This window comes from Anolis sagrei, chromosome 3 (genome assembly GCF_037176765.1).
Source record: "Anolis sagrei isolate rAnoSag1 chromosome 3, rAnoSag1.mat, whole genome shotgun sequence".
NCBI classification, from domain to species: domain Eukaryota; kingdom Metazoa; phylum Chordata; class Lepidosauria; order Squamata; family Dactyloidae; genus Anolis; species Anolis sagrei.
The window spans coordinates 93438050-93465346 of NC_090023.1; the positions used below are offsets into that span (position 1 = coordinate 93438050).

The 27297-nt window shown below is 42.3% G+C and overlaps 1 protein-coding gene across 2 annotated transcripts in view; it reads right to left on the bottom strand.

The window, feature by feature from the left end:
• The window catches only part of WWC3 (WWC family member 3), an 84571-nt gene that overhangs the window by 14370 nt on the left and 42904 nt on the right, over positions 1 to 27297 (bottom strand). For both annotated transcript variants that reach the window (XM_060769936.2, XM_060769937.2), the window contains exons 9-16: positions 27044 to 27117; positions 24055 to 24297; positions 23740 to 23829; positions 20910 to 21484; positions 9299 to 9419; positions 4512 to 4586; positions 1282 to 1368; positions 372 to 564 (exon numbers count right to left, since the gene is read on the bottom strand). In XM_060769936.2, coding sequence (XP_060625919.2) covers positions 372 to 564; positions 1282 to 1368; positions 4512 to 4586; positions 9299 to 9419; positions 20910 to 21484; positions 23740 to 23829; positions 24055 to 24297; positions 27044 to 27117 — 1458 coding nt within the window. The remainder of the gene's footprint in view (positions 1 to 371; positions 565 to 1281; positions 1369 to 4511; positions 4587 to 9298; positions 9420 to 20909; positions 21485 to 23739; positions 23830 to 24054; positions 24298 to 27043; positions 27118 to 27297) is intronic.

The following is a 27297-nucleotide window of genomic DNA, read 5'->3' on the forward strand; positions in this document are numbered from 1 at the left end:
AGGGAGTGATATCATAAGGTGATTCTTGACAAGATTTGATAAGAAAGGATTTGCCTTTTTCTGAGGCTGAGAAAGTGCGACGTGCCTAAGGTTTTCATGGCAAAGTCCTGAGTCATAGTCCAATACTCAAACCACTCATGTTGGCTAAAATACATGTAAAATATTTCCTGTCATGTAGTTCAGGAAATAATATTCCCTGAAAAAAGGCAGAGGCAGCATAAGAGACATGGACTTCTAAATCCTAAAATTATACTGACAGTGGAATTAAATTTCACTTCCTCTCTACATATGACAAAACAAGAAACCATATCATTCATTTTCAATATTAAAAAGCTTGTAATATCACAATTTCACAAAATAACATCCCTTACCAACAATTCTTCTTGTTGCTGCTGGCCAATTGAACAGATATAAAGCTGCAAGGATTTTAATTTCAAGAGATTTGAATGAACAGGGATCTGGAAGACTTCGTTAAATATTAAAGGAGTTTTGAATTCCAAAGCTCTGGAGCAGTAGGTGGTTGATGTACTTGAATCAAGAGATGGTAAGTATATCCTCACATGTCTGGAAAAAAATTAAAAACAACCCAAAAAACATCAAGATGACCTTTATTTTTAAAAGGATCAAATCTATCATTTTTGTTGGTGCATCCCAAAATACCCATTACACAATTGCTATGTCAAAAAGGACTGTGACTCTTTATATAGATGGTGGTTATGTGAATGTTAATGATTTCAGACAAACAAATGTTGAAATACAAATATATCTATATTTCCACTTTTTAGGCATACACAAATGCCTATTAGCAAGTATAATGGATATCAACATGCACCAGTCTTTTTTCTGCATTTGCTTCAAATTGTCAATGTTCGAGTCCTCCCGGGGAGAGAGGATGGGATAGAAATAAATCATTATTGTTATTGTTGTTGTTGTTGTTGTTTCATCTATTCATTAATATACATAACTAAAAATCTTCTGTATTTTGTGCAATTGTTTGCTTTACTGGGTTTTCGTGGTTTAGACTTTTGCCTTTTTTCATTCAGTGGAGACTCACACTAAATCAAGAAGAGTGGAACATGGTGTAAATGCCTCAACATCACACACACTTTTAAGACCTTTTTATTAATATATTTTTTTCTAATGTTTTATAAAAACTGACAGACCTATCTCCATGAAAAGCTGTATGAAAAGCTGTAAATCAAACCAAGACAGATGTGTCTGCTTTTGTCATCTGAAGAAAAGACAAGCTATTATGGGAAGGATGCAGGTATTTCAACTTACATTTTACAGCCCTCTTTCATAGGAAAACCAGAAAAATTCTTTAACTGCAACACATGGACCAGGAGACATTCACTTCCACTGTCATGCCTGAAAAAGTAATAGTCAAATGAACTGTCAACATAAACTAGGGAACATAATCTGCACTAATGAAGCACAAGTAGAAACATACTAGTTCAGTGGTTCTCAACCTGTGGATCCCCAGATGTTTTGGCCTTCAACTCCCAGAAATCCTAAAAGCTGGTAAACTGGCTGGGATTTCTGGGAGTTGTAGGCCAAAACACCTGGGGACCCAAAGGGTGAGAACCACTGTACTAGTTGATTTTTTAAAATATTAAAAAACATTATTTGATTTTTTTAAATATTTAAAAACATTTAGAGCCCCCAAAAGAGTTTTAAGGTGGACAGATGCAAGATAATGACAATTTTACTTATTTTACAGCTACTTTAAATTTTTGGCAGAGTGGGTAAATGTGGTGGTTAATGCCTCCCTTCGGGAAGGCAAGATTCCAGCCAGCTTAAAACAAGCTGTCATCAAACCGCTGTTGAAAAAACCATCACTAGACCCCACTCAATTTGTCAACTTTCGGCCAGTTTCCAATCTCCCCTACTTGGGCAAAGTCCTGGAACGTGTGGTGACCTTGCAGCTCCAGGAATTCCTGGTGGACACGGACTATCTAGATCCGTCACAGTCTGGCTTTAGGCCGGGACATGGTACTGAGACAGCCTTGGTTGCCTTAGTGGATGATCTTCGCCGGGAATTGGACAGGGGGAGTGTGTCCCTGCTGGTTCTGCTGGACCTCTCTTCGGCCTTCGATAGTGTCGACCACGGTATCCTTCTCAGACATCTCGCGGGAATGGGCCTTGGGGGTACTGCATTGCAGTGGCTCCAGTCGTTCCTCGAGGGTCGATCTCAGAAGGTGTCTTCAGGGGGCACCTGCTCGACTCCGCGGCCATTGTACTATGGAGTCCCGCAGGGTTCAGTTTTGTCCCCTATGCTGTTTAACATATACATGAAGCCGTTGGGAGAGATCATCCGGAGTTTTGGGGTGCAATGTCATCTGTACGCAGATGATGTCCAACTCTATCACTCTTTTCCACCTGCCACTAAGGAGGCTGTTCAGGTCATGAACCGGTGCTTGGCCGCTGTCACGGACTGGATGAGGGACAACAGATTGAAACTAAATCTAGACAAGACAGAGGTACTCCTGGTCAGTCGTAAGACCGAACAGGGTACGGGATTACAGCTTGTGCTGGACGGGGTCACACTCCCCCTAAAAACACAGGTACGCAGTCTGGGAGTTCTCCTGGATTCATCGCTGAGCCTGGAACCCCAGGTTTCAGCGGTGGTCAGGGGAGCATTCGCACAATTAAAACTTGTGCGCCAGCTGCGTCCATACCTTGGGAAGGCTGACTTGGCCACGGTAGTACACGCTTTGGTTACATCCCGCTTAGATTACTGCAACGCTCTCTACGTGGGGTTGCCTCTGAAGACTGCCCGGAAGCTGCAGCAAGTACAACGCGCGGCAGCCAGATTACTAACGGGGGCTGGGTACAGGGAGCACACCACTCCACTGTTACTCGAACTCCACTGGCTGCCGATTAGCTTCCGAGCACAATTCAAGTGCTGGTGTTAACCTATAAAGCCCTAAACGACTCCTGCCCTGTTTACCTCTCCGAATGTATTCTCCCCTACGAACCATCAAGACCACTAAGATCGTCTGGAGGGGCCCTGCTCTCGGTCCCACCGCCTGCACAAGCACGGCTGGTGGGGACGAGGGACAGGGCCTTCTCGATGGTGGTCCCTCGACTTTGGAACTCCCTGCCATTAGAGGTCAGATCTGCCCCCTCCCTCATGACGTTCAGAAAACTAACAAAGACCTGGTTGTGGAACGCGGCATTTGACAACTGATTTAATTCTTTGCCCACATGAAAGGAGGGTGATGAATGGGACTGTGATGGTGTCGGACGATTTGGCTCTTTTAACTGTGATAATAATGTTTTAATGCGTATAGTGCTGATATTTTAATTGTGTTATGAAGTGGCATTGTGTTGTTATTGTATATTCTTTGTATGTTAACACATGTTGTGAACCGGTCCGAATCCCTCTTTGAAAGTGAGAGGGTCGGTATATAAAACCTCTAAATAAATAAATAAAATAGCTAATAAATAAAATTGTAAGATCTCATACTGTTAGAGTTTGGTTATCACAGCTACATAATCTCAAAAATAAAAAAAACTGTATTTAAAAATAGCAGTTTTGATTCCCAAGGAAAGAGGTAGACTGAGGTTGGATCTACACTGCCATATAATTCAGTTTCAGAATGCAGATTAACTGCACTGAATAGACTCGTATAAACCTGCATTCTCAAACTGCAATATATGGCAGACTAGATCCAGCAGCCTGAGAAGGGATGACTTAGCCTCCCCAGGAAGTAAATTATCATTCTGAGACAATGTCTTTCTGATATTCCCTCAGATTCTGGATCAATGAATCTGGTCTCTTAAAAAAGCACTAACAAAATGCTCTCATTTTATTTATTTATTTCAAATATTTATATCCCGTCCTTCTCAAGCCCCCCCCCCCCAGCCCCCGGGGGGATGGGACTCAGGGCAGCTTACAGGGACCATTAGATGCCAACAACAAAACAAAACAAAATCAATATCACATATTATACATTAAATTATAAAATAATCCATTAAAACATTATAAACACAACCAAGTTCAAATCCAACTCAGCATCCATAGCCCCAGTCCAAGGCCTGTACATTGTTAATTCTAATGAGTCATTACATTATTGCTGCTAGGCCTGCTGTTCAAATGCTTTGTCCCACAGCCATGATTTGAGCTTTTTTCTAAATGAGAGAGGGATAAGCTAATTTCACTGGGGAGTGTGTTCCACAGACGGGTGGCCACCACCAAGAAGGCCCTTGTCCCTGCCAATCGTGCTTGCGAGGGTGGTGGGATCGAGAGCCACCCTCGCAAGCACGAAGGTGATAGATTGCTTATGTTTCCTACCTACAATTAATAATTGTGGATAACTTATATAGAACATGTTAATATAGTTCACCACAAGGAGTCTTTAATTTTCTCTCTATCATTAGAGACCATAAGAGCAAATTGAAGTCAAGCAGTTCTTCAGTATTTCCAATAAGTCAAAGTTGCTTAACATCTAGGGACTGTGGAGATAGTAGCAGAGCAATGAATGCTGATGGAGGAAGAAAATACTCACAGGAATCCAACTTGCATTTTTGGTTCTTCGCAGCTGACAGTATCACTATAAAGTGATTCTTCCACATCCTCATTCCTATAAAGATAGTAAGTAAAGCAAATAATAAAACCTCTCAGTACTAGAATGTTTTGCTGTAATAAAAACTATAGATGTTAAATTTTGCGTAAAAGTTAAATCTGAATTTCAAGAAGCTATTGAACTCTATAACGTTCCAGTCAATACACAATCCAACCATTTATTATAATCATGTGCTAGCACATAGCCCTAGAGTGTCATACATTAAATCATAAGATGTTGCTATTCACCATAAATCTGTTCAAAGTGTGCACACCTGAACAATTTCTACCAAGTTTCTAAATGTCTGTTAATTTTGAATCCGACAAGGAGAGCTTCACTTTGCTGACAGAACAGTTTAATCCTTTCAAGTATTTATCCTTGAAAATAGTAATGCTATCAAATATGTCTCTGACACTTTGAAGAATGGCTGTTACTCAATGTGGATCCATCACCAGTCAATATAGACAAGACTGATATAGGACAAATAATGATTTGATATAAAGCAGTTTCCTGGATTTCTAACGTGGACCATGCCTATTCTTGATATACTGTAGCTGCCAGATATTGAGGCTGTTAATAGCTTAATGGTGGTACACTGCATCAATCTGAGTGGCCAGTAACACATTTCCCCTTGATAATTGAATCTGCAGGTGTGAGATGGGATTGACTCCAAACATGTCTCTCTGCTCAATCAAAGCCTTTCCGGCTCACACAAAAGCTGTTTCCAGCCTACTTACCAAATGTTGTACATGAAATGTGAACTAAAATGTTCTCTGATTTATAAAACAGTTGCACAGGTATTTCCCAAATAAGGTATACTATTTCCTTTCTAGGGTCTATATCATTAACTGTTTGTTAAACCAGGTATGCAAAACTCTGTATGCAACATCCCAAAACACTGGAACACAAGCTGTACTCCGGTACAAAGTACTTGAAAATTCACTTGAAAGAGGTTTAAGTCCCAAATCTCCCAGTGGAAAATAAACCTTGCTTCAAAATAGAGGACACTCCTGCCAGGAGGCTGTTTGTCAAAGAAAAACTGCATGCACATGTAATTTTGTGATTTCTCTGTTCTATTGTGAGAAAGGCTCACAGTATCTGTTCTACAAAATTTTATACAAGACCTTGTGCAATAGACTGCTAGTTTTATGAGGATTTCATGGGCATCCCCAGAAAAGTGGGGAAAGCGTGAATAAAAAATTACTTTTTTAATGTGAAAAGTATCTCTCTATGAATCTCTTGGCCCTCCAACACAAGTCTATGGTCAACTTCCACAAAATCACACCGAAGGTCATAGAATCATAGAATCAAAGAGTTGGAAGAGACCTCATGGGCCATCCAGTCCAACCCCCTGCCAAGAAGCAGGAATATTGCATTCAAATCACCCCTGACAAATGGCCAACCAGCCTCTGCTTAAAAGCTTCCAAAGAAGGAGCCTCCACCACACTCCGGGGCAGAGAGTTCCACTGCTGAACGGCTCTCACAGTCAGGAAGTTCTTCCTCATGTTCAGATGGAATCTCCTCTCTTGTAGTTTGAAGCCATTGTTCCGCGTCCTAGTCTCCAAGGAAGCAGAAAACAAGCTTGCTCCCTCCTCCCTTTGGCTTCCTCTCACATATTTATACATGGCTATCATATCTCCTCTCAGCCTTCTCTTCTTCAGGCTAAACATGCCCAGTTCCCTAAGCCGCTCCTCATAGGGCTTGTTCTCCAGACCCTTGATCATTTTAGTCGCCCTCCTCTGGACACATTCCAGCTTGTCAATATCTCTCTTGAATTGTGGTGCCCAGAATTGGACACAATATTCCAGATGTGGTCTAACCAAAGCAGAACAGAGGGGTAGCATTACTTCCTTAGATCTAGACACTATGCTCCTATTGATGCAGGCCAAAATCCCATTGGCTTTTTTTGCCGCCACATCACATTGTTGGCTCATGTTTAACTTGTTGTCCACGAGGACTCCAAGATCTTTTTTACACGTACTGCTCTCGAGCCAGGCGTCACCCATTCTGTATCTTTGCATTTCATTTTTTCTGCCAAAGTGGAGTATCTTGCATTTGTCACTGTTGAACTTCATTTTGTTAGTTTTGGCCCATCTCTCTAATCTGTCAAGATCGTTTTGAATTCTGCTCCTGTCCTCTGGACTATTGGCTATCCCTCCCAATTTGGTGTCGTCTGCAAACTTGATGATCATGCCTTCTAGCCCTTCATCTAAGTCATTAATAAAGATGTTGAACAGGACCGGGCCCAGGACGGAACCCTGCGGCACTCCACTTGTCACTTCTTTCCAAGATGAAGAGGAAGCATTAGTGAGCACTCTCTGTGTTCGTCCACTTAACCAATTACAGATCCACCTCTCCGTAGTTTTGCCTAGCCCACATTGGACTAGTTTCCTTGCCAGAAGGTCATAGGGGACCTTGTCGAAGGCTTTACTGAAATCCAGGTACGCTACATCCACGGCATTCCCCGCATCTACCCAGCTTGTAGCTCTATCGAAGAAAGAGATCAGATTAGTCTGGCATGACTTGTTTTTGATAAATCCATGTTGACTATTAGCAATGACTGCATTTGTTTCTAAGTGTTTGCAGACCGCTTCCTTAACAATCTTTTCCAGAATCTTGCCCGGTATCGACAAGTGAGACTGCCCGGTGAGACTGACCGGACGGTAGTTGTTTGGGTCATCCTTTTTTCCCTTCTTGAAGATTGGGACCACATTGGCCCTCCTCCAATCTGCTGGAACTTCTCCCGTTCTCCAAGAACTCTCAAAGATGGTTGCCAATGGTTCCGAAATGACTTCCGCTAGTTCCTTCAATACCCTGGGGTGTAGTTGATCTGGCCCTGGGGACTTGAACTCGTTAAGAGCGGCCAGGTATTCCTGGACGACTTCTTTCCCAATTTGGGGTTGGATGTCCTCCAATCCCTCATCCACTCCATCTTGCTGAGGTTGAAGACTCTCTTTTTGTGAGAAGACCGAGGCAAAGAAGGCATTAAGTAGTTCTGCCTTTTCCCTATCCCCTGTCAGCATTGCCACATCTTCTCCTCGAAGAGGTCCTATCGCCTCCTTGTTTTTCCTTTTTCTATTGACATAAGAATAGAAGCCCTTTTTATTGTTTTTAATGTCCCTGGCAAGTCTGAGCTCGTTTTTTGCTTTAGCCTTGCGGACCTTTTCCCTACAGGTGTTGGCTATTTGTTTGAATTCTTCTTTGGTGATTTCTCCCTTTTTCCACTTCTTGTGCATGTCTCTTTTGTGTCTTAGCACTTCTAACTAGAAGTTCTTTGGACATCCATTCTGGCTTCTTTGCACTTGTCCTATTTTTTCTCTTTGTTGGCACGGTTTGCAATTGCGCCTTGAGTATTTCACTCTTGAGAAATTCCCATCCATTCGTAACTCCCTTGTCTTTTAGTATCTGTGTCCACGGAATGCTGCTCAGCGTTTCCTTCATTTTTTGGAAATCAGCTTTCCTAAAGTCCAAAATGCGAGTTTGACTTGTCTTAGTTTCGGCCTTCCTTTGTACCTCAAATTGCAGGAGCACATGGTCACTTGCCCCTAAGGATCCTACCACTTCGACCGCATCGATCAGGTCCTCCGCATTTGTTAGGATGAGATCAAGAGTAGCCAATCCCCTTGTTGCCTCTTCTACCTTCTGGACCATGAAATTGTCTGCAAGGCAAGCGAGGAATTTGTTGGACCTTGTACTCTTGGCCGAGTTTGTTTTCCAGCAAATATCGGGATAGTTGAAATCGCCCATGACTACTACATCTCTTCTCTGTGCCTGTTTGGTCAACTGTTGGCAGAAGACTTCATCAAGTTCTTCCTCCTGGCTTGGGGGTCTGTAGTAGACGCCTACAACGACATCTTTTTGAGTCCCAGTTCCCTTGATTCTTATCCAGATGATTTCAAGCTGGTTTCCCAGATTGCTGTCTTGAATCTCTTCTGCAGCATAAGAGTTTTTGACATATAAGGCTACTCCGCCTCCTCTCCCCTTTGTTCGGTTTCTGTGAAAGAGGTTATACCCCTCGATATCTACATTCCAGCGATAGGAGTCATCCCACCAGGTTTCAGTGATCCCTATGATATCATATTTGTGGTGTTGTGCTAAAAGTTGGAGTTCGTCTTGTTTATTTCCCATGCTCTGTGCATTAGTGTAAAGACATGTGAGCCCCTGAGATCTTCCCTTGAGCTGTTTAATTGGGATTATTGTGCAAATACAGACATAAATGTTCTTTTCTAAGGATCCCTAGGTCCTCTAAAACGACACAATGGCCAATTCCCAGTGTAAGTTTTCTAAGGAGACTATAATAATAAAAAACCATGAATACTCAAATCCGAAAGTTAAACCTATGCTCTTATTCTTATTTTATTTAAATCCCTCCTTTCTCCCAAGTGAACTCAAAATCCATAAATGTGAAATAGCACTAATCATTATTTTGTTTTCTTTTAAGAATTCTAATTTAAAATAAATAAATAACCAAGTTAAAGAGTTATGTGAAATAGGATAGAAAAGTTAAAGGTGTTTGCAAGATGTAAGCAGAGGGAAAAGGGTATAGGGGAAAATCCATGAACAGCAGCCAAAGTGATATAGAATCAGCTAATAATACCTTCTGGTAAAGCATGTATTAGTCATATTCTGTGGTAGATAGGAGTAAGACCTTTTACCACATATTTTTGAAGCTTTTAAAGTAATGATATCAAACACATTTCCAGTTTATAACACATTTTATACAACCTGACCTTTTGGTTAAAGCTTCAAACACGCCACTGTCACTAGCCAGTGAATAATTGGACAGACATGCTGAGACTCGCCTGGCTCTCCTCTCCGACCTTCTAGCACTGTCTTCACGTAGGGTCACAGCTATAACATGGGAGCATAAGAAAGGCATGATTACACTGAAGGCTTATGCATCTGTTCACAAGGGAGGCAAACACAGCATTTCATGGAAGCAGTCAATACAAGTGTAAGATAAAATGCATGATGGTATTTAAATCTTAAGATACTGTAATGCTATTTTCACAGAAAAAGTCATTGGTTGGCTTCAACCAACTCAATTAACATTTTAAAGCCCCAAAGACTTCATTTAAAGAGACAATTCCATTTTTATTTTTGCTTACACAGTGCGATAGTGCAACTTGAGTCTTTCAAGTCAAGCTACAAACAAACACAACAAGCACAGTTTACTACAAGCTGAAGAATTATAAGTTGCTTACCTGTAACTGTAGTTTCCTGAGTAGTCACCTGTGAATTCGTACACTTGATATCTCTGCGCATGCGCAAGCAGCTTTCGGAACCTTCTAGAATTAAAAGAATGCCAATCAGACCCGGCTAACCCCGCCCCCCTCACCCCGAGTATAAGAACCCCATAGGCGGGGTTAGCCAGCAGTTCTCTTCCGCCGCAAAGCAGCCAGAAGGCGTGGCATGAACTCGAGGGGAGGAGGGCGGGTGTGTACGAATTCACAGGTGACTACTCAGGAAACTACAGTTACAGGTAAGCAACTTATAATTTCCTGTCGTAGTCACTGTGAATCGTACACTTGATAGACTAGCGAGCTACACATATAGGATGGCGGGTATCATGCCACCGCTGAGAAAAGCACGGCTCTCCCAAACTGAGCATCCCTCCTAGAAACAACGTCTATCTTGTAATGGGATACGAAAGAAAGAGGGGAGGCCCAAATAGCTGCACGGCAGATGGTATCTAAAGGGATCCCCCTCCAAAAAGCAGCCGATGTAGAGACTGCTCTGGTCGAATGTCCCCTGACGGGAAGAGGAAGATCCCTGCCCGCCAGTCTGTAGGAGAGCTGTATCGTTGACACAATCCACGAGGACAGCCTCTGTGGAGAGACAGGTAAGCCCAGTACATCAGAGCGGTATTTGACGAATAGTCTGTTGGATTTCCTGAGGGAAGATGTTCTGTTTGTATAGAAAGCAAGGGCGCGACGGACGTCGAGTAAGTGTAGACTTCTTTCTAAAGGTGAGGTAGGATTCTGGAAGAAGGAAGGCAAGATTACCTCCTGCGATAGATGAAAACGAGAGGAAACTTTAGGAAGGAAGGCAATGTCGGTCCTAAGAACGACCTTGTCCGTGTGAAATCTGAGATACGGGGAATCCACTCTAAGAGCACAGAGTTCGCTAGCGCGTCTGGCTGAGGTGATTGCTACCAGAAAGACGGTTTTCCATGACAAATGAGTGAGGCTGACCGTCGCCATAGGCTCAAAGGGGGGTTTAGTTAGAGCCGTTAATACGAGCTCTAGGCTCCAGGACGGAGCAATAGGGGTTATGGGGGGTTTTGTATTCATGATCCCTCTCAAAAACGTCCCAACTAAGGGGTCTGTAAAGCAGGAAGGGAGACCTCGCTTCCTCCTAAACCAGGATATGGCGGCCAGGTAGCACTTCAGGGAGGAATGTTGTAGGCCAGCCTCCGACAGGGATGTCAGGAAATCTAAAATGACCGGGATGGGGGCAATGCTAGGATCCAGACCCCGTGATCTTGCGAAGGAGGAAAACCGGTTCCACTTATACAGGTAAGACCGTCTAGTGGAGGATCTGTGGGCTGCCTCAAGTATCTTCAACACTGCGGGGGATAGGTCCGAGGTATAAGTCAATCTTTCGGAACTATCCGCCACGCGGTTAACCTCAGCTTGTGTACCTCTGGGTACAGTACTAGGTCCCTCTGTGAGGTCAGCAGATCTGCCCTGGGGGGAAAACGAAAGAAGACCCCTCGTGACAACTGATTGAGGAGGGGAAACCATGACTGCCTGGGCCACCATGGGGTTATTAGGATGCAATGGGCATTGTCTTGGAGGATCTTTGCTGCCACCCTCAACAGAAGAGGGAACGGAGGAAACGCGTAGGTCAGGTGGCCCGTCCATGAGAGCAGGAATGCATCCCCTAGACACCCCTCCTCCGGGGAGGGGAGTGTCCTGGAGCAGAACCTGGGACATTTGGTGTTCGACCGGGTCGCAAACAGGTCTATGTCTGGAAACCCCCAGGCCAGGAATAACCTGTGGGTTTCCGAGTTGTTGAGGGTCCACTCGTGGTGGGCCAAGGGGTTCCTGCTCAGTGCGTCTGCTAGTAGGTTCTGCTCTCCCGGAACATGCGTCGCCAGCAGGTGAATATCCCTGGCTATGCACCACTCCCAGACCTGTGTGGAAAGGGTCAGAAGCGTCGGTGAACGGGTACCTCCCTGTTTGTTGAGGTAGTACATCACCGTGGTGTTGTCGGTGAGAATGTGTACTACCTGTCCCGTGACCACCCTTTCGAAGGATTTTAGAGCGTTTTCGACCGCCATGAGTTCCAGAGCGTTTATGTGGAGCATGGCGTCTTGCTCTGACCAGGTGCCGTGAGCAACGAGACCCTGGGAGTGTGCTCCCCATCCCGTGAGGGAGGCGTCGGTGGTAACAGTGATGGTGGCAGACGGGGTATGGAATGATAACCCCGAGCACGCCCAAGTTGGATCCCGCCACCAGTGGAGAGAGGAGCGGACCCAGTGGGGAGGGGATAGCTTGATGCAGGGGTTGTCCAGTAGAGGATTGAAGTTGGACAGAAACCAAAACTGGAGCGGTCGCATCCTCAGTCTGGCATGCTGGATGACCGAAGTGGTCGAAGCCATGTGTCCCAGGACGGTCTGTATCTGCTTGGCTGATACCAGGGGTGCGGTCATGACTTGGTCCACCAGCTCCCGGAGGTTGAGGAACCTGTCCTCTGGAAGGAAGGCCCTCTCGCGGATGGAGTCCAAGAGGGCCCCGATGAACTGGATCCGTTGCGTTGGTAACAGTACGGACTTCTCCCAGTTGACGAGGAGGCCTAGAGACTGGAGGAGAGACAAAACCATAGAGATATGCGTTTGTAACTGTTGGCGGGACTTAGCTACCAAAAGCCAATCGTCAATGTAAGGGTAGACGGTAATCCCCTTGGTTCTAAGGTGGGCTGCCACCACAGCCATGCATTTAGTAAAAACTCTGGGGGCTGTGGAAAGCCCGAAGGGTAACGTGTTAAAACAGTAAGTTTGACCCTTCACTCTAAACGAGAGGAACCTGCGGTGTTGAGGGGCTATGGGAATATGAAAATACGCATCTTTGAGATCTATGGTTGCAAACCAAGCACCCCTGGGTATGAGGGAGGTAATAGAGGAGAGAGTTACCATACGAAATTTCTTTGGTTTCACAAATTTATTGAGCGCTCTCAAATCCAGGATGGGGCGCAGCCCACCGCCCTTCTTAGAAACAAGGAAGTAACGGGAGAAGAAGCAGAATGGAGTAACAGAGGGGTCAACAACCGAAATCGCCCCTTTTAACAACAACATGTCAATCTCCTGTAACAAGTGGGGTGAACATTGGGTGTCCCGAGGAAGGCCCACCCTTGGGTAATCATCAAACTCAATTAGATATCCTTTAGAGATGATAGACAGTACCCAGGCATCAGAGGTGATTTCCGCCCATGCCGTATAAAAGGTGGAAAGCCTGTCCTTGAAAAAGGGTGAGGACTGAGTGGGGGGCTGTGGGCTGGGAAGGACTGGTGCAATAGCAACACTACGGGGTGGGTCAACCTGGAGCGAACAGTGTGCTTGAGGACTCCCCTCCTCAGCCCCTGGGCAAAGAACGTCAAAGGCACTTCTTGGAGGCACCGGCATTTTTGGATTTTCCCTGGAAGGGTTGCGATCTCGTTTTTTGAAAATACGGGGTTCGTCTCCCGCCCTGAAATCTGGATTGACCCCCTGGCTTGCTTCTATAAGAGCTTGAAAAGAAGCCTGTAGAAGGTTTACGATAGGTGGAGGGGGAGGGTTGCCATCTGCTCTTTTGCTGTTGGTATGGCTGCCATGCATAGCCAAATTTAAAGGCAGATTGCCTCACATCTTGTTTTTGCTTTAGGTTGTCATCCGTGTTGGGATTAAACAACCCCTCCTCGTGGAAGGGGAGGTCCTCAGCGAGGGCCTTCCCCTCTTCCGAGAGGTTAGAGGCCCTCAGCCATGCGTGTCTTCTAATAGACGTGGCGGTGGCAAACAAGTTGCCTGAAGTTTCCGCCATGTGTTTGGCAAAATCCTTCTGAAGTTTAGCCAACGCCAAAGCTTCAGTGTGATATGCCCTCGGTAGGCGTTGGTCCTCTACAGGTAGGGAATCAATGAGGGGTACCATCCGGTTCCAAAGGAAGGTTTGGTACCCACTCATATAGGTCGCATAGTGGGCCATGCGAGTAAAAAGGCTGGCCGCAAGGTAGGCCTTTTTCCCCAGTGTGTCAAGTTTCCTGCCCTCCCTGTCAGGTGGCGCTGTCGTGGAGTTTCTAGGGCGTTTATTTTTGGTGATTTCCGCCACAACAGTATTGGCCCTAGGGGGTGCTGAGACCCATTTCGCTGCAGACATGTCTATCTTATAGAGGGAGTCCAAACGTCTCGGGACAGCCGGTACCGAGAAAGGGGATACATCAATCACCTTGGCTAACTTTAACAGGTATGGGAGCATGGGGAGGGTAGAAGAGGGAACAACATTTTGTTCATCAGAAGTAAACATAAAGTCCTCGACATGTTCTGGGGGTTTTGGAGCTGGAATGTCAAGGGCTTTGATCATCCTTTCTATGAGCGCCGCGAATTTGTGGAAATCCGCTGGCAAGGCAGTAGAGGTACCCTCAGCGCCCAGCAATTGGGCGTCAGGGGGCTCAGAGTCAGAATCAGTGCCCACATGGTCCCCATCGTCCTGTGCTGAGGTGCCTGGTAGTTCCACCCTAGGAGTGGCCAATGTGACTACAGGTGTGGCAGGTGGTTGAATCAATGTCACTGCCCCTGCGGGAGGGCATGAGTTCAGTCCCATGGAGTTCGACACAATGGGTGAGGCGCAGCGATAACTGGACACAGCAGGAAGGTTACATACAGTTTGATCAGTACACACACCTTGTTCAGCACAAGCAGCAGTGGAAATCGGGACTTCAGGACGAGCCTGTGTGGGTGCAGTAAGGAGCGCTCCCCCCGAGGGCTGAATCTCTGGTGTGGGAGCCCCCACAGCATTCGCCGAAGCATGAGGCACTGTTGGTGCCACAGGGAGGTTTGGGGAAGGTTGTATCTCCCTGGGTGCCAATGCAGCCGTAGACAGGAAGGGCACAGGAGGAGGGGGAGGCATGGGTGCCGCCACAAAGACCAGCTGGCCTGATTGGTTTAGTTGCCAGTACCCCGAAGGAGGGTGTGGGGCCGATCCGCAGGTCCTCCTCTGCGATGAGCAGGAACGTGACGCTCTGGAACGCCGGCGGCGCCTGGATCTTGGTGAAGATGAGGAGGAGGAGGAGGAAGAGGAGGAAGAAGAAGGCCGACCCCGCGACCTGCGCCTGTCTCCGGATCGACGCCGACGGTATCGGGAGCTCCCGCTTCTCCTAGAAGGGGATCGGGACCGCCGCGGGCGCCCGCAAGGCAAGCGCGCCGCTCTCGGGGGCGCCAGTTGCTGGGAAGGCAGAGGGGTGAAGGCTGCCGGGGGCGGAGCTTCAGGGCAGGGCCCTTCGCCCGATGTGGCTCCTGCCGCTTGAGGAGAAGCCGCCGCAATCGGCGGTGTCGGCGTGCCAGGCTCCCTAGTGGGAGGGGCCTGCGCAAGAGTAGGCGGGGCGTTGTACATGCCTCCAAAGGCCTGGCTTCCGGAAGGGATCGGCGTCAGCGCGGGCGGAGATCTCTCAGGCGCCGAAGTCCCTTCAGCCTCTTGGGCCGCGCGGTTCCCCTGGGTAAGGAGGGCTGGCGTGCTTGGCTGCAGGAGGGATCCATTTGGCGGCTCATCCACAGCCGATTGATGAGGGCTCGATGTAGCGTTGCCTATAGCCTGCGCAACGCTGTCTGCCGCCAGGGGTCGCTCTGAATCTGCCCGAGAGACTTCCCTACGGGGAGCTGGCAGAATGTTTGGCGCGGAGCTTCCCGCCTTTTTAGGAGCCGTTTTCCTTGGCAGGACGGGCTGGCGGCCATCTTGGGAGCCCTTTTCCTTCGATTTCTTGGTTTTCTTCTTCGCCAGTGACCCCACGGCCAAGGTAGGTGAAAAAGAGTCCGCGGGAGTAGTGGCCTGGCTCAGGGGCGGTAGGAGGGCCCTCTCGTAAAGGGCAGCCTTTAAACGAGATTCCCGATTCTTCCTTGTCTGGGCCGTAAAGGCCAGGCAAACCGGACAGGATTGTGTGAGGTGGCCCTCGCCCAGGCACGCCAGACAGAGAGAGTGGCCATCCGTGTCCGGGAAAGTATTCGGGCAGCTGGCATTAGCGCACCTCTTAAAGGAGGAGGTGGACATAGCGACGAAGGAGTAGTCAAACGGGCCGTGGGTCAAGGTTGGAGATCGGCAGAATGGTCAGTCAGTCCGGGTCAGTAACGGATAATATAGAAAAGATTAAATCGTAATCCAAGGTCTAGGTCAGTATACAGTCCGGGTCAAATAGAGTAAAGTAAGCTCACGAGGAGACAGAGAGAGGTTCTCACTAGCTGCTTCCGAAGTAGCGCGGAAAAGAGAACTGCTGGCTAACCCCGCCTATGGGGTTCTTATACTCGGGGTGAGGGGGGCGGGGTTAGCCGGGTCTGATTGGCATTCTTTTAATTCTAGAAGGTTCCGAAAGCTGCTTGCGCATGCGCAGAGATATCAAGTGTACGATTCACAGTGACTACGACAGGAAAAGAGCAAGAATAAATGTTGATGAATTTAACATGACACAAATCCAGTAGCTAGTCCCAACCAGAGTATATCATTGAATCAATTAGCCAATACCTTTAATGCAATGCGTCTATTCTAATTAGGACTATGTATAGAAGGCAATATACTACCAATTTAAATTGCCATGTTTTACTTATATTCACAATATGGCATTCAAATCATTGAATGAATTTTTATTTATTTTTAGTCAATGTGCTTCAGCAAGTAAAGCAAATTCATTCAATAAGACTAAAGCCAGTTTTAACTATACCACTTTGCTTCAAAGAACTAATAATGTATTAATTAGTATTTTAGGTACCTGAATGGTGAAAAATTTATGTAACTGGAAATTCTGTGAACACAAATGATTATGCTGTAAAAACCTGCAATGTACTTCCATGCACATTAAAAAAATATCAGGAGTGGATGAAATCTAGATTAAATTGGTTCAATTTCTTTACCACTGAAATGAATGGGACTTAAATTAAGTTATCTGTTTATTTCGGATTGGAATATACTCTGATAAAACATTCAACATTTTTCATACAACAGTAGGAACATATAATCTACATGAGGCACTTCAATCTTCAATTAAGATTACTGAGATGTATTTCAAATGATCTATGGCAGAGCAATAGACTTGTACGGCTTGAATCTGTTGAGATGTTAAGATCCTGAGAAGAGCCCCCCGGACAATCTTCTCACCTGTAGAGAACCCCTTAACAAGCCTATAGAAGAATTTGTCCTTTTGTGTTATTCCACACTGCGATTTATTTTATTATTTATTTATTTATTTGCAGGTTTTTTTCAGTTTGTTTTTAATTATATAGTTAGATGCCCTGAACATAATTTTGGGTGAATGGTGTGATACAAATGTACCAGTACAAAATAACAACAACAAAAATATGCACCAATAATTATTTGTAACAAGTTCATTCCACAGGGTCGATTTCAAGTAATTTTTCATATGACTGCAAAGGTTAATCAAATGAAGAAGCATATAATTCCCAAATTAATTACATATTGCAACATAATGAGGAGAGAAAACACATGAGTGAAAAACCATCAGAGCAGAAATGGTTAATTGGCTCCATGCTACAGACCAGTGCATTGTGGAGATATTAAATATAATCTGGCACAATAACAACAACATGGAAGTGTTACAAAATTCAATCACATTACACACATTTCAGTTTATTATTGTGCTGTATATTTGCAAGGCATGTGAGCAGGGAAATGACAATCATTAAAGTAGATTCCAGCAGAGCATGCCTTTTAAAAAATATCAGCAAGCACAAAGGTTGAGGATTAAAAAACAAAACAAAGGTTTACATGCAGCAAGCAAACCAAGACAGTCGGTAGAACATTTTTCCTAAAATAAAATGTTTTGCAAACCCACCTTCTACCCCATAAAATGTATTTCTTTACTGTGGATAAGTGATCAACAAATAAATAGAAAGACCTTATTAAGTGAGAGAGCAGTGAGTGATGTGTGGTATTTGTACAGCTACGCCACAATCAGTTTTGCCATTTTGAACACCATGTTTGCTCTGAATTGTCATTACATTCTGAGAGACCACTAAGCAGAAAGAAAAATTACCATGAAGACAAATCATTTTGATTACACAAACTACAGAGGCAATTTCACTGAGAAGTATGAGGGGCTATTGAGCTCGTATTTTCAGCTTCAAATAATTTAGTGACATTTTGAACCTTCCAATGTCTTTTTTATTAAAAAAATATATGCTGCAACAAACTCATAAATCATTACCCACAGCTTAACAGACACATTTAGGACAGCAACAGAAGCATCAAACAGAACCTTAAGATAGTCAACACCAAATACTGAGCAGACAGTATTCAGTTAACACCAGTGGTATAGTGAAGGAAGAAAGTGGGAAGAGAAGAGCGCTGGTATTTTTTTAATAGCTAACACTAATAAACTTGATATTACACTAGTTAGTCCTGATATAAAAAATATCAGCCTCTACCAACACAGCTGCCTATAGATTTGGACTGTTCTTGAACATGTAGTTGTAATGGCTGTCATAATACGCTCCCCCATTTCAGAATTTACCGCTACACCACTGGTTAAAATTACAGCAACAAGAAAGAGTGATAACAGAGATCTGAATGAAACCAATGAAGCACACATTCAGTCCTTTCAACATGCATGCAGTAACAGAACAAACAAAAAACTACACACACATAGAGCTTACAAGCAGGAAGGAAAAACCCACAAGAAATTCTAGGTTCACTTACAGCCATTTTTTCTGTTGTGCCACGTAAGAGATAAAATACAAGAATATTTTAAGTAAGCAATGAGATCAATGGTCAAATTTCTATTTTTGTTAAAAAGTAACAAATCTTTAAGAATAACCTGAAAGCTCTGAAGTTGAAGGAAATATATGTGGTGTTGGGTGGAAAGTTTAGATCCAATAATCTGCAATGCTTATTCCCGGCCCAACATCCCACAGAAATAAACAGCTCTCTAGAAAAGGAAAAATCAAGTGTTTTAGCCTCGGTGACTTAATTAGGCACTATGTTCATATAGAAATATGTTCTGGGTACCCAAAGTGGGCTTATATCTCAACAAACATATATACACTTGCAGGCTTAAGTAAAATAATTTCTTCACATTTGCGGGGTTGACTTTTGCAGATTTGATTAATCCATTGTCTCTAGGAAGTTGATCATATAGTCGCACTAGAAGAGCTAGGGATTCCCAGAGTGGGGTATTCTCAAGTAAAACATGTGTGGGTTATTTTATTTGCAGTCTTCCACTTTTGTGGGGATCCTGTATTGCTAGCCCCACCGTATCTTACTTTCTTGGAAATGCACTCAATGCATAATCTTCCAAGCTTACAGTATTTCTACAGACGTATACTGATTAGAAAATGAACCTCATGCTTATTCTTTCATTTTAAATGTGAAGAAGGAGAAAGATGGGCACCTTGTGTGGCTGTTCAAAAACCTTTTTACAATTTTCTGATGGTCCCCTTAAAAAAAAAAAAAGGAAACATTGCTTCTTATGTTTCTGTGGCACCAAGTTATCTGCTAAACTATATTACCGTACATACAAAAAACTGGAAAAACTTATTGACTCCATTATAAACTGGGGGTGGGAAATGCTACTGGTAAATTTCAAAAACAAAAACAAAAATAGATACCAATAAAATTACATTAATTGAGGCATCAGTAAGTTAAATGTTTTTGAATATTCACATAAAACTGTTATTTAAGATAAGATTGTCCAACTCTGATTAAATAATTATTATAAACTTCTTCAATGTAAATGTGCTTACGTATCCCTCCAATAATAATAGAGTAAAATAATAAGTGTTAACAAAATAATAGTAAAGTAAAATAATAAAGGTAGTAATAATAGAGTAGAAAAATAACTGTAATAATAGAAGAGTAAAATAATAAATGTAATAATAACAATAATACATAGAGTAAAATATAAATGTAATAACATCAACAACAATAATCCAATAATCATCACAGTTTATTTTAACTACAGTATACATTTTGGGGAAAATGCGGTATGTATATGAATAAAGAAAAGTGGGAAAGATTGGCTTGTGAAGGGGATGAGAAATGACTGGAAACTGGAAAAGGTTGGAATGGAAAGGTGTGGTTGAAAAAGTGGGAAAATGAGGTGGAAAAGGACGGATTGGGGTAGGAAGGGGGCAACTGGGGAAGGGGAAACAACTGAAGTTTGAAGGAGGGCTGGAAACTGGGAAAGGTTGGGCTGGAAAAGTAAGAAAGACTCCGGTCTAGAGGGTGTGTGTGTGGGGGGGGAGGGGGGTAGAATAAAACCACTAATAATACAAGGGAGATGGAGGGAAAGGTGCAAAAATTGCTGATTTCCCAATATACTAGGTAAAGGTACATATGAAAAACTGTCAATGGTAGCAGTAATCCACTTACACACAACAGATTAAGAAACAAATCTATCACAAGTGCTAGAACATACAGTACAACCTCCACAGGTGATACAATCCCAGACTTCACAGACTATGCAAAACTGAGGTTGACGGAAAACTCAATTGAAATTAAGGACTTCTAATGCACAAAAATTATAGAATCATGCCTGATGACATAGAAAATGCCTAGAGCAGGTATATTTGTGGATAAATGAAACAGTTTTGTATTGGTCCCATGGAAAGAGGGGTCATATTATGTAGAGAAGAACTTCAGGGAGAATACAAAAATTAGAAATCAAGACTTGCAAATAAAAAAATAACTAGCATAAGAAGAAAACACTGAGGTATTTTGAATGATTAAAGTAATGTCAGAACGAAGATGTTGAAAAACTCACCCCAAAGTTTGAAAAAGTTACATTTTCATTGTTATGATACCTAAAATAATGGCAGTGAATTTGTACTATTGATTTCAATGCCACTTAAGCATAATTAATTTTACTTCCATTAAGCAATGGACAGAATAAACGATACAGTGTTAATAAGGTTATTTTCCTCCCAAAATGAGTTGAAAAGCTTTTAGCTCTAACATGATACTGTTTATATTGTGAGAAGTAAACAATGACGTAACCTATAAAATCCAAACATGAAATGTAACTATTTTAACTGATGTCTCCCTCTACAGTTCTTTCAATCCTGAAAAACTGCACATGTTGTAAACATTTTAGAGATTTTGTTGTTTTGAAAATTCAACAAGACAAAATATTTAGGTAAATTTAACTTGCCTCCTGAAGTTGGAATATTTGTTAGCTGGACCCCTGCTTCCTGTGGTCCTTCTCTGCCTGTAGAATATTCCAGAGCTTTCGATGAAACAGTTTCCTGTGCTTTATCTTCACCCAAAGTAGAGACCTGAGCTCGGAGAACTTCTAAGGCACCAGTGCCCATTATTTCTTCATATCCTTCTGACCTCTGGGCCAGAGGAGAATCCCTAGAAGCAGGTAGGTAGGGAGTGTCCAGGGGTGAACTCGGAGGAGATAATGAGGACAAAGAAGATCGTGACGACAGAGATGCCAAGGACAGTGGTGTATCCAAAGATCTTCTTTGTTTACTGCTACCTGAAGGTCCAACAGATTCAAGATAATGAAGATCTTTGCTATAGGTGTCAACTGGCACTGGATCATAGCGCAAATGTTGCCCATATTCTGTCACACTGTCTGGTTTTTCATATTGAGGAAGACCATAGATGTCTGTAAAACTAACAGAACTAAGAGAACCCCTACTGGATGCCAACGAGCCGCGGCTGGATGCCAGTGATCCCCGACTGCTGCCAGAGGATATTGTCAAGGTACTGGCAGACAAGCTAGAAGACAAAGATGTACATATATTAAAAACCACAGTAAATTAACCTTTGCTGCAATGGGAAGGTTTTATACCTTTTTTTAAAAACAAAAACAAAAAAACCCATTTCATTTATCTTTCAAAATACCATAAAAGGGCATGCCAGAAAAAATGGGTTAGAAAGATGAGAGAATAAATGTTTCTTTTTAAATGCATGCTGAGAACTGAACTGAGATTACACAAAATAAAATGGTTCAAACATGGAAACCAACATGTTCCCTTTTCTGTTCAAATTCTCCCACATTTCTGGTGTCATGACAAACCAAGTATCTTGACTGGTAGCCTACGTTTTATGCTTGCATACTAAAACAGAATTGCAAATCATTGTCAAACTTTGCAATGCTAGGTTGAAGAACAAGAACAAATCATGCGTTCGAAACTTTGATATGATGGGCAAATTTGCCCAAACAAAGTGAAACAGAATTTTTAAAAATATGATTTTGAGCATATTAGTCTGAAACCTATTTGATAATACAGGTCAATAACCCACCCATACTACTACTAATAATAATAACAACAGAAACTTTATTTTTGTACCCTGTCTCCATCTCCCCAAAGGGTCTCAGGGCAGCTTACATATGGCACAATGTGCCTAGAACAACACATAAAATAAACACACAATACAATAAAAGATAAAACCACTAGAACATAAAACAATAATTTAAACTCAAAACAGCACCCAATAACCTATGGTGAGAACTGTTGTAAAAATGGGCAATCACACCCAGGAACAAGGGAAGAGGGTAGTGCAAGCTGTAGCCCATGAACTAGGGCATGGGACGAAAGTACAGTGCTCTGTCATTTATTGTGGATCATTGGGGTTAGACATTCTCCAAGGCTTGTCCAAACATCCAAGTCTTCAATTCCTTCCGGAAGGAGGACAGTATGGGAGCCTGCTTAATCTCCCTGGGGAAGGCGTTCAAAAGCTGGGCGGCCACCACTGACAAGGCCCTCTCCCTCGTCCCCAATAACCGCACTTGTGATGGTGGCAGGACCACGAGGAGGGCCTCCATAGCAGATTTTAATGCTCATGCAGGAGCACAGGGGGGATGCGGACACAAAGATAGACATGACCCGAACGGTTTAGGGCTTTGTTGGTGATGACCTGCACTTTGATTTGGGACTGGAAATTTATCAGCAAGCAGTGGAGCTGTTTCCGCTGTTGTCCGCTCCCTGGAATTAGCTCCAATTAGCAATCTGGCTGACAACCTTTGTACCAATTGCAGTTTCCAGGCTGTCTTCAAAGGCAGCCCCATGTAGAGTGCATTGCAGTAATCCAACCTGGATGTAACTAAGGTGTGGACCACTGTGGCCAAGTCAGGCTTCTCAAGCTACAGTCGCAGCTGTCAGATATTTTATTTTCAAAAGCAGTGACATTTTCTACTTCTCTGCTTTCTGTTCCTCTCAATTCAGAGGCTGTCTTCTCAGAGATCTTTCAGTTAGAAACTTAATACTTCAGGGTATTATTTATTTTTCCAAGATTCACTTTCTTTGGCCATCAACTAAGTAAAGGCTGACCTAAGACTGCCTACAATTCATGACACTTCATATTAACTGTTTGTAACAAATACTGTTACTTCCAATGCATGGACAGATGAAATACATTATAAATATTGGTTTTCTGTTGTTTCTACATGTTTTTGAAAGTACAGTTTTAAACTACTGGATCTCCCAGATGTAACTGTAAAAAGCCAAGGAATAAATGAACACATGTTCTATCTCAGAGCAATCTTATTCCACAATTCACTGCATAGAAGACATTATGAGTAGCCAGAAATGTTCCTATACTGAGGACAAAACATGTGAAGGGAAAATAGTCATGTTTCCCTGCACCTCTCCGGATGCACAAGGACATCTCCAGGGGAAGACATCTACCACTAGAAGAAATACCCAGAACAGGACATTAAGTGTGTAAGGGAAAGCTCTGCTGGATTCGAGGTTTTCTCCTTTCTCAAAAAATCTCAAGGACTGAGCCTTTCAAATGCATCTACCGAGAGTACATGTAAGTGACCTCCCTCCCACAAAAATGTGAGGGGAAAAATTAGAACTCTGGAGGAAAGAAATAAAGCAAGATTCTCCCTTCCTCCAACACATTAATGTCAGCTGTGACAGAATTTAGAAATGGGGTTAATCCACCATTTGTCTTTTTTTTCTAGGATTTCTCCATTCAAAACAATTGGCCATAAATACACAGTTCAGTTTCTTTTATGTACTAACCTTTTCAACTGGGAGTATAAATAAGATGTTAAACGAGTTGCTTCTTCCAACTGCATGAATAAACAATTCTTTTTCTCTTGTAACAGTAGCCTGGGAGAATAAAATCAACTTTTACTTTACAGAAACAAACACTATAGAAAATAACCCTGAGGCCAGAGTAAAAACTCTTTGTGGCGATCCGTGGCCTCAGGAGAACTTTGCAAGCCACAGGATATTTTACCCATAATTTCGCTACTTTACATTGTCTAGCTCAGTTTACCGTTTATTATCCCAATCCTCAAGAATCTCACAGTACAATCAATGAAATTCTCAAACCTTTCAGCAGCACCATGAGAAGAAGTGGCTCGTGCCTGCTGGATCTCATTCTCCAAGCGCCGTTTATCTTCCTCTAAACGTTCAATGTCTTCTGGTAGTTTCTGTTGTTGACTTATCAACTGCAGATCCTGCAAGAGGGCTTCTTTCTCCTTGATGAGCTGAAGACGGTCCCTGTCTGCCTCCACCATTCCTGGCCAAGATTCATGATCCTGTAGAGCCAGCTGCTGCTGAATACTAAAAACCCTTAATTGCAAAGAGTCACAAAGAAAGAAAGAAGTAACCAAAGACGAAAACTGAAATGAAAATTTCTTCAACAATATAAATATTTAGCAATGATAGTCCTTGAGAGAACAAGATAGACTCAGAGTTCATACTAGCAGATATCACTTAACAAAAATGTGAATAAACAAAAAATGATCCCTATATTGTCATGAGGACAGTTACGAGGAGGAGGAATAGATAAGTCCCTTTGGGGATATAGGGTGGTCTACAAATAAAGATGATGATGATGGTGATTATTATTATTATTATTATTATTATTATTATTATTATTCTGACTAATATCTGTCATCCATATCCGGGCCTAGTTTGCCCCACTAGCTCAGTTGACATCTTGACCAATGATCAACTTATATGCCACCAAGGAACTCTGTTGGCCCTGGGAAATGAGTGCTTCTGATTGGTGTTTTGTTTTACGTTTAATATGATAGCTTGCATTTAAATTAATTTTTAGTTGTTGAGTTACAATTTGCTTTTATATGTTGAGTTGTCAATTTTCGTTATTACGTGTGTATTTATTGCTGTGTTTAGGCATTGAATATTTGCCGTTTTGTGACTGGAATCTGCTCGGAGTCCCTTCAGGGACATAGGGTGGAATATAAATAAGATTTTTTAATTAGTATTTATTATGAATAGACACAAAAATATTCATAATAAGCAAATTACTAAATATGTATTGGGGTCTAGCCACTGAATTAAAATGGAGCCTGTGGCTATTCACTCTCCATAAATAAATATCCTTGTATGCTAAAGTGTTTTCACAATTTTCAAATGCAGTCTTACATAGAATATGTTGTTGCAATGCATCTAGGATAATATTGACTATATCAAACAAATTATGGCAGTAAGATTACAATTACTATGACATGGTAACAGTTATTTATTATTATTTATTTATTTAAAACACTTATATTCTGCCCTTCTCACCCCAAAGGGGACTCAGAGCGGAGCACAACATATACATGGCAAACATTCAATGCCTGGGTACAATACATAAACATTAAAAAGTTAGGTTAGCAGATAAAAGTTCTGTCCACTCCTCCACTCCTCTCCTTCCATCTCTCTTTCTCCATTTTTTACTACTTTAGATGTATCAAAGTTTTATTCTAAATAATAAGGGTCTAATACAGGAACACTCCCAGAATAAACACTGTACTGTACAAAATGTGTTCTCTTGGACATAATAAATAATGATTGGTCCCAATCAGAAAACCGAGAAACTATGTTTCATTTCTAGTTGACCAATCTATGAGACATGGGCTGCTTATGTAACAAGCCCTTTATCTTTTAATATTGGCAGGTTTGTGAAAATACTTCTTGACTGTAAAACCCCTAAAATATTCCATATATCCATGTATCTACATGTTGAACAGAGAAAACAAGAAAATATGTGTGATATTTCTGTAGCTTTGAAAATATTCCTTAGGAGTTCCACTAAAATGTGTGAACGTCTATTAGCATCACGTGGGGAGAAAAGAAAACTATTGTGATCCAAACAATTGGCTTACATTCCCAGCTACATTTCCATATAGAAAATGGACGATATTTGGATTTACATCCAAATTAAGAATGTGAAATCTGGTCTAAAATAGATCATCTCTGTTAAGCACATTAGAGCTTTCTTAAAATTAATAGTGGTGGTAGCAATAAATAAGCATTCACCATCTTTCTACCACCTGCCATGCAGATAAGAACAACACAGAATTACAATGGGAGCAAGCACTGCCGAAATGGTCCACAATTTAACATAGACATTAAAACTGATCCGTATTATTTTAAGACAATGAATCTCCTAATTCAAATGCTTTGCTGTTGTTCACAGTCAAGTGCTACAGCAAATATGCATGAATTCTTAACAAGGTCTCTAAAGCAGGCATAGTCAAGTTTACATTTGTTAAAAGATCTGTTAATATTCAATGGTTATATATATACTTTGATAGATGTCTTCCATACTGGCGAAACAAATAATTCGTGATCAAACCTTTCAATATATCACTTTGATTTTGTCAAGTGTCGGTTTAAACCAAACACAGCACATTCCTACACCACCCACATCGATCAACTGCAGTAGATGCTTCATGAGCATGCTGAAGCTGAACACAGAAATATTTTTGTGGAGACAAAAGCCCTACAGAAACGCCAGCAAGCTATAAAGGAATGGAATGCATGATAAATGAAGAATGCTACCACAGAGATAGCTAGAAGAAGCAAATGTGTTTTACATTTTTAGATTTTTCAAACATTACTATTGATATACATTTAATACACAATTAACAGTTTTTCAAAGCAAAAGAGAATAATGAAATCACATTTAAAATAATCTACATATTTCAGCATGAAAACAATACATTTATAAATCATAGATAACAGTAGTATATGAAGGAATGATCTAGCCTAATGTTTATGCTATGTTAATGCCTAATGTTTGACACTCATTTAAATGTACTAAAAACCAAAGTTGCTTGATATAGATTATTACAGCATTCTCCAAACTGTTGCCTTTCACATTTGTTAGTCTACACCTTTCACCAAGCAAACAATTGGATTGACCACTAAAGTCCAACACATCTAAAGGGCACCATGTTGGAGGCTTATTGCATATTACAAAGCAAGGTATCCATGGCATAAACTGATTAAAATTGTGCCATATAATGACTGGTTCAAGCACAAAATGGTTATGAGGGTCAACATTAGACTTCAGCGCACCTACCTTTTTTTGGCTTCTTCATACTGCCAGCTCAATTTTATTCTGTCAGCATGTCTTGTTTTATCATCAAATCCAAACTGAGCCAAGAAAAACAACAAAATTAAGAATTTAGAAATATATTAACATCATGTATATAGAGGGTACAAAGGAAGTTTAAAATAGCATTTGGATTTCATTCAAAGCTGTTTTGACACATCTACTAATTTGGCTCGAGATGCTATGGCCTACATCAATTTAAATGGTAGAGGAATGAAAAT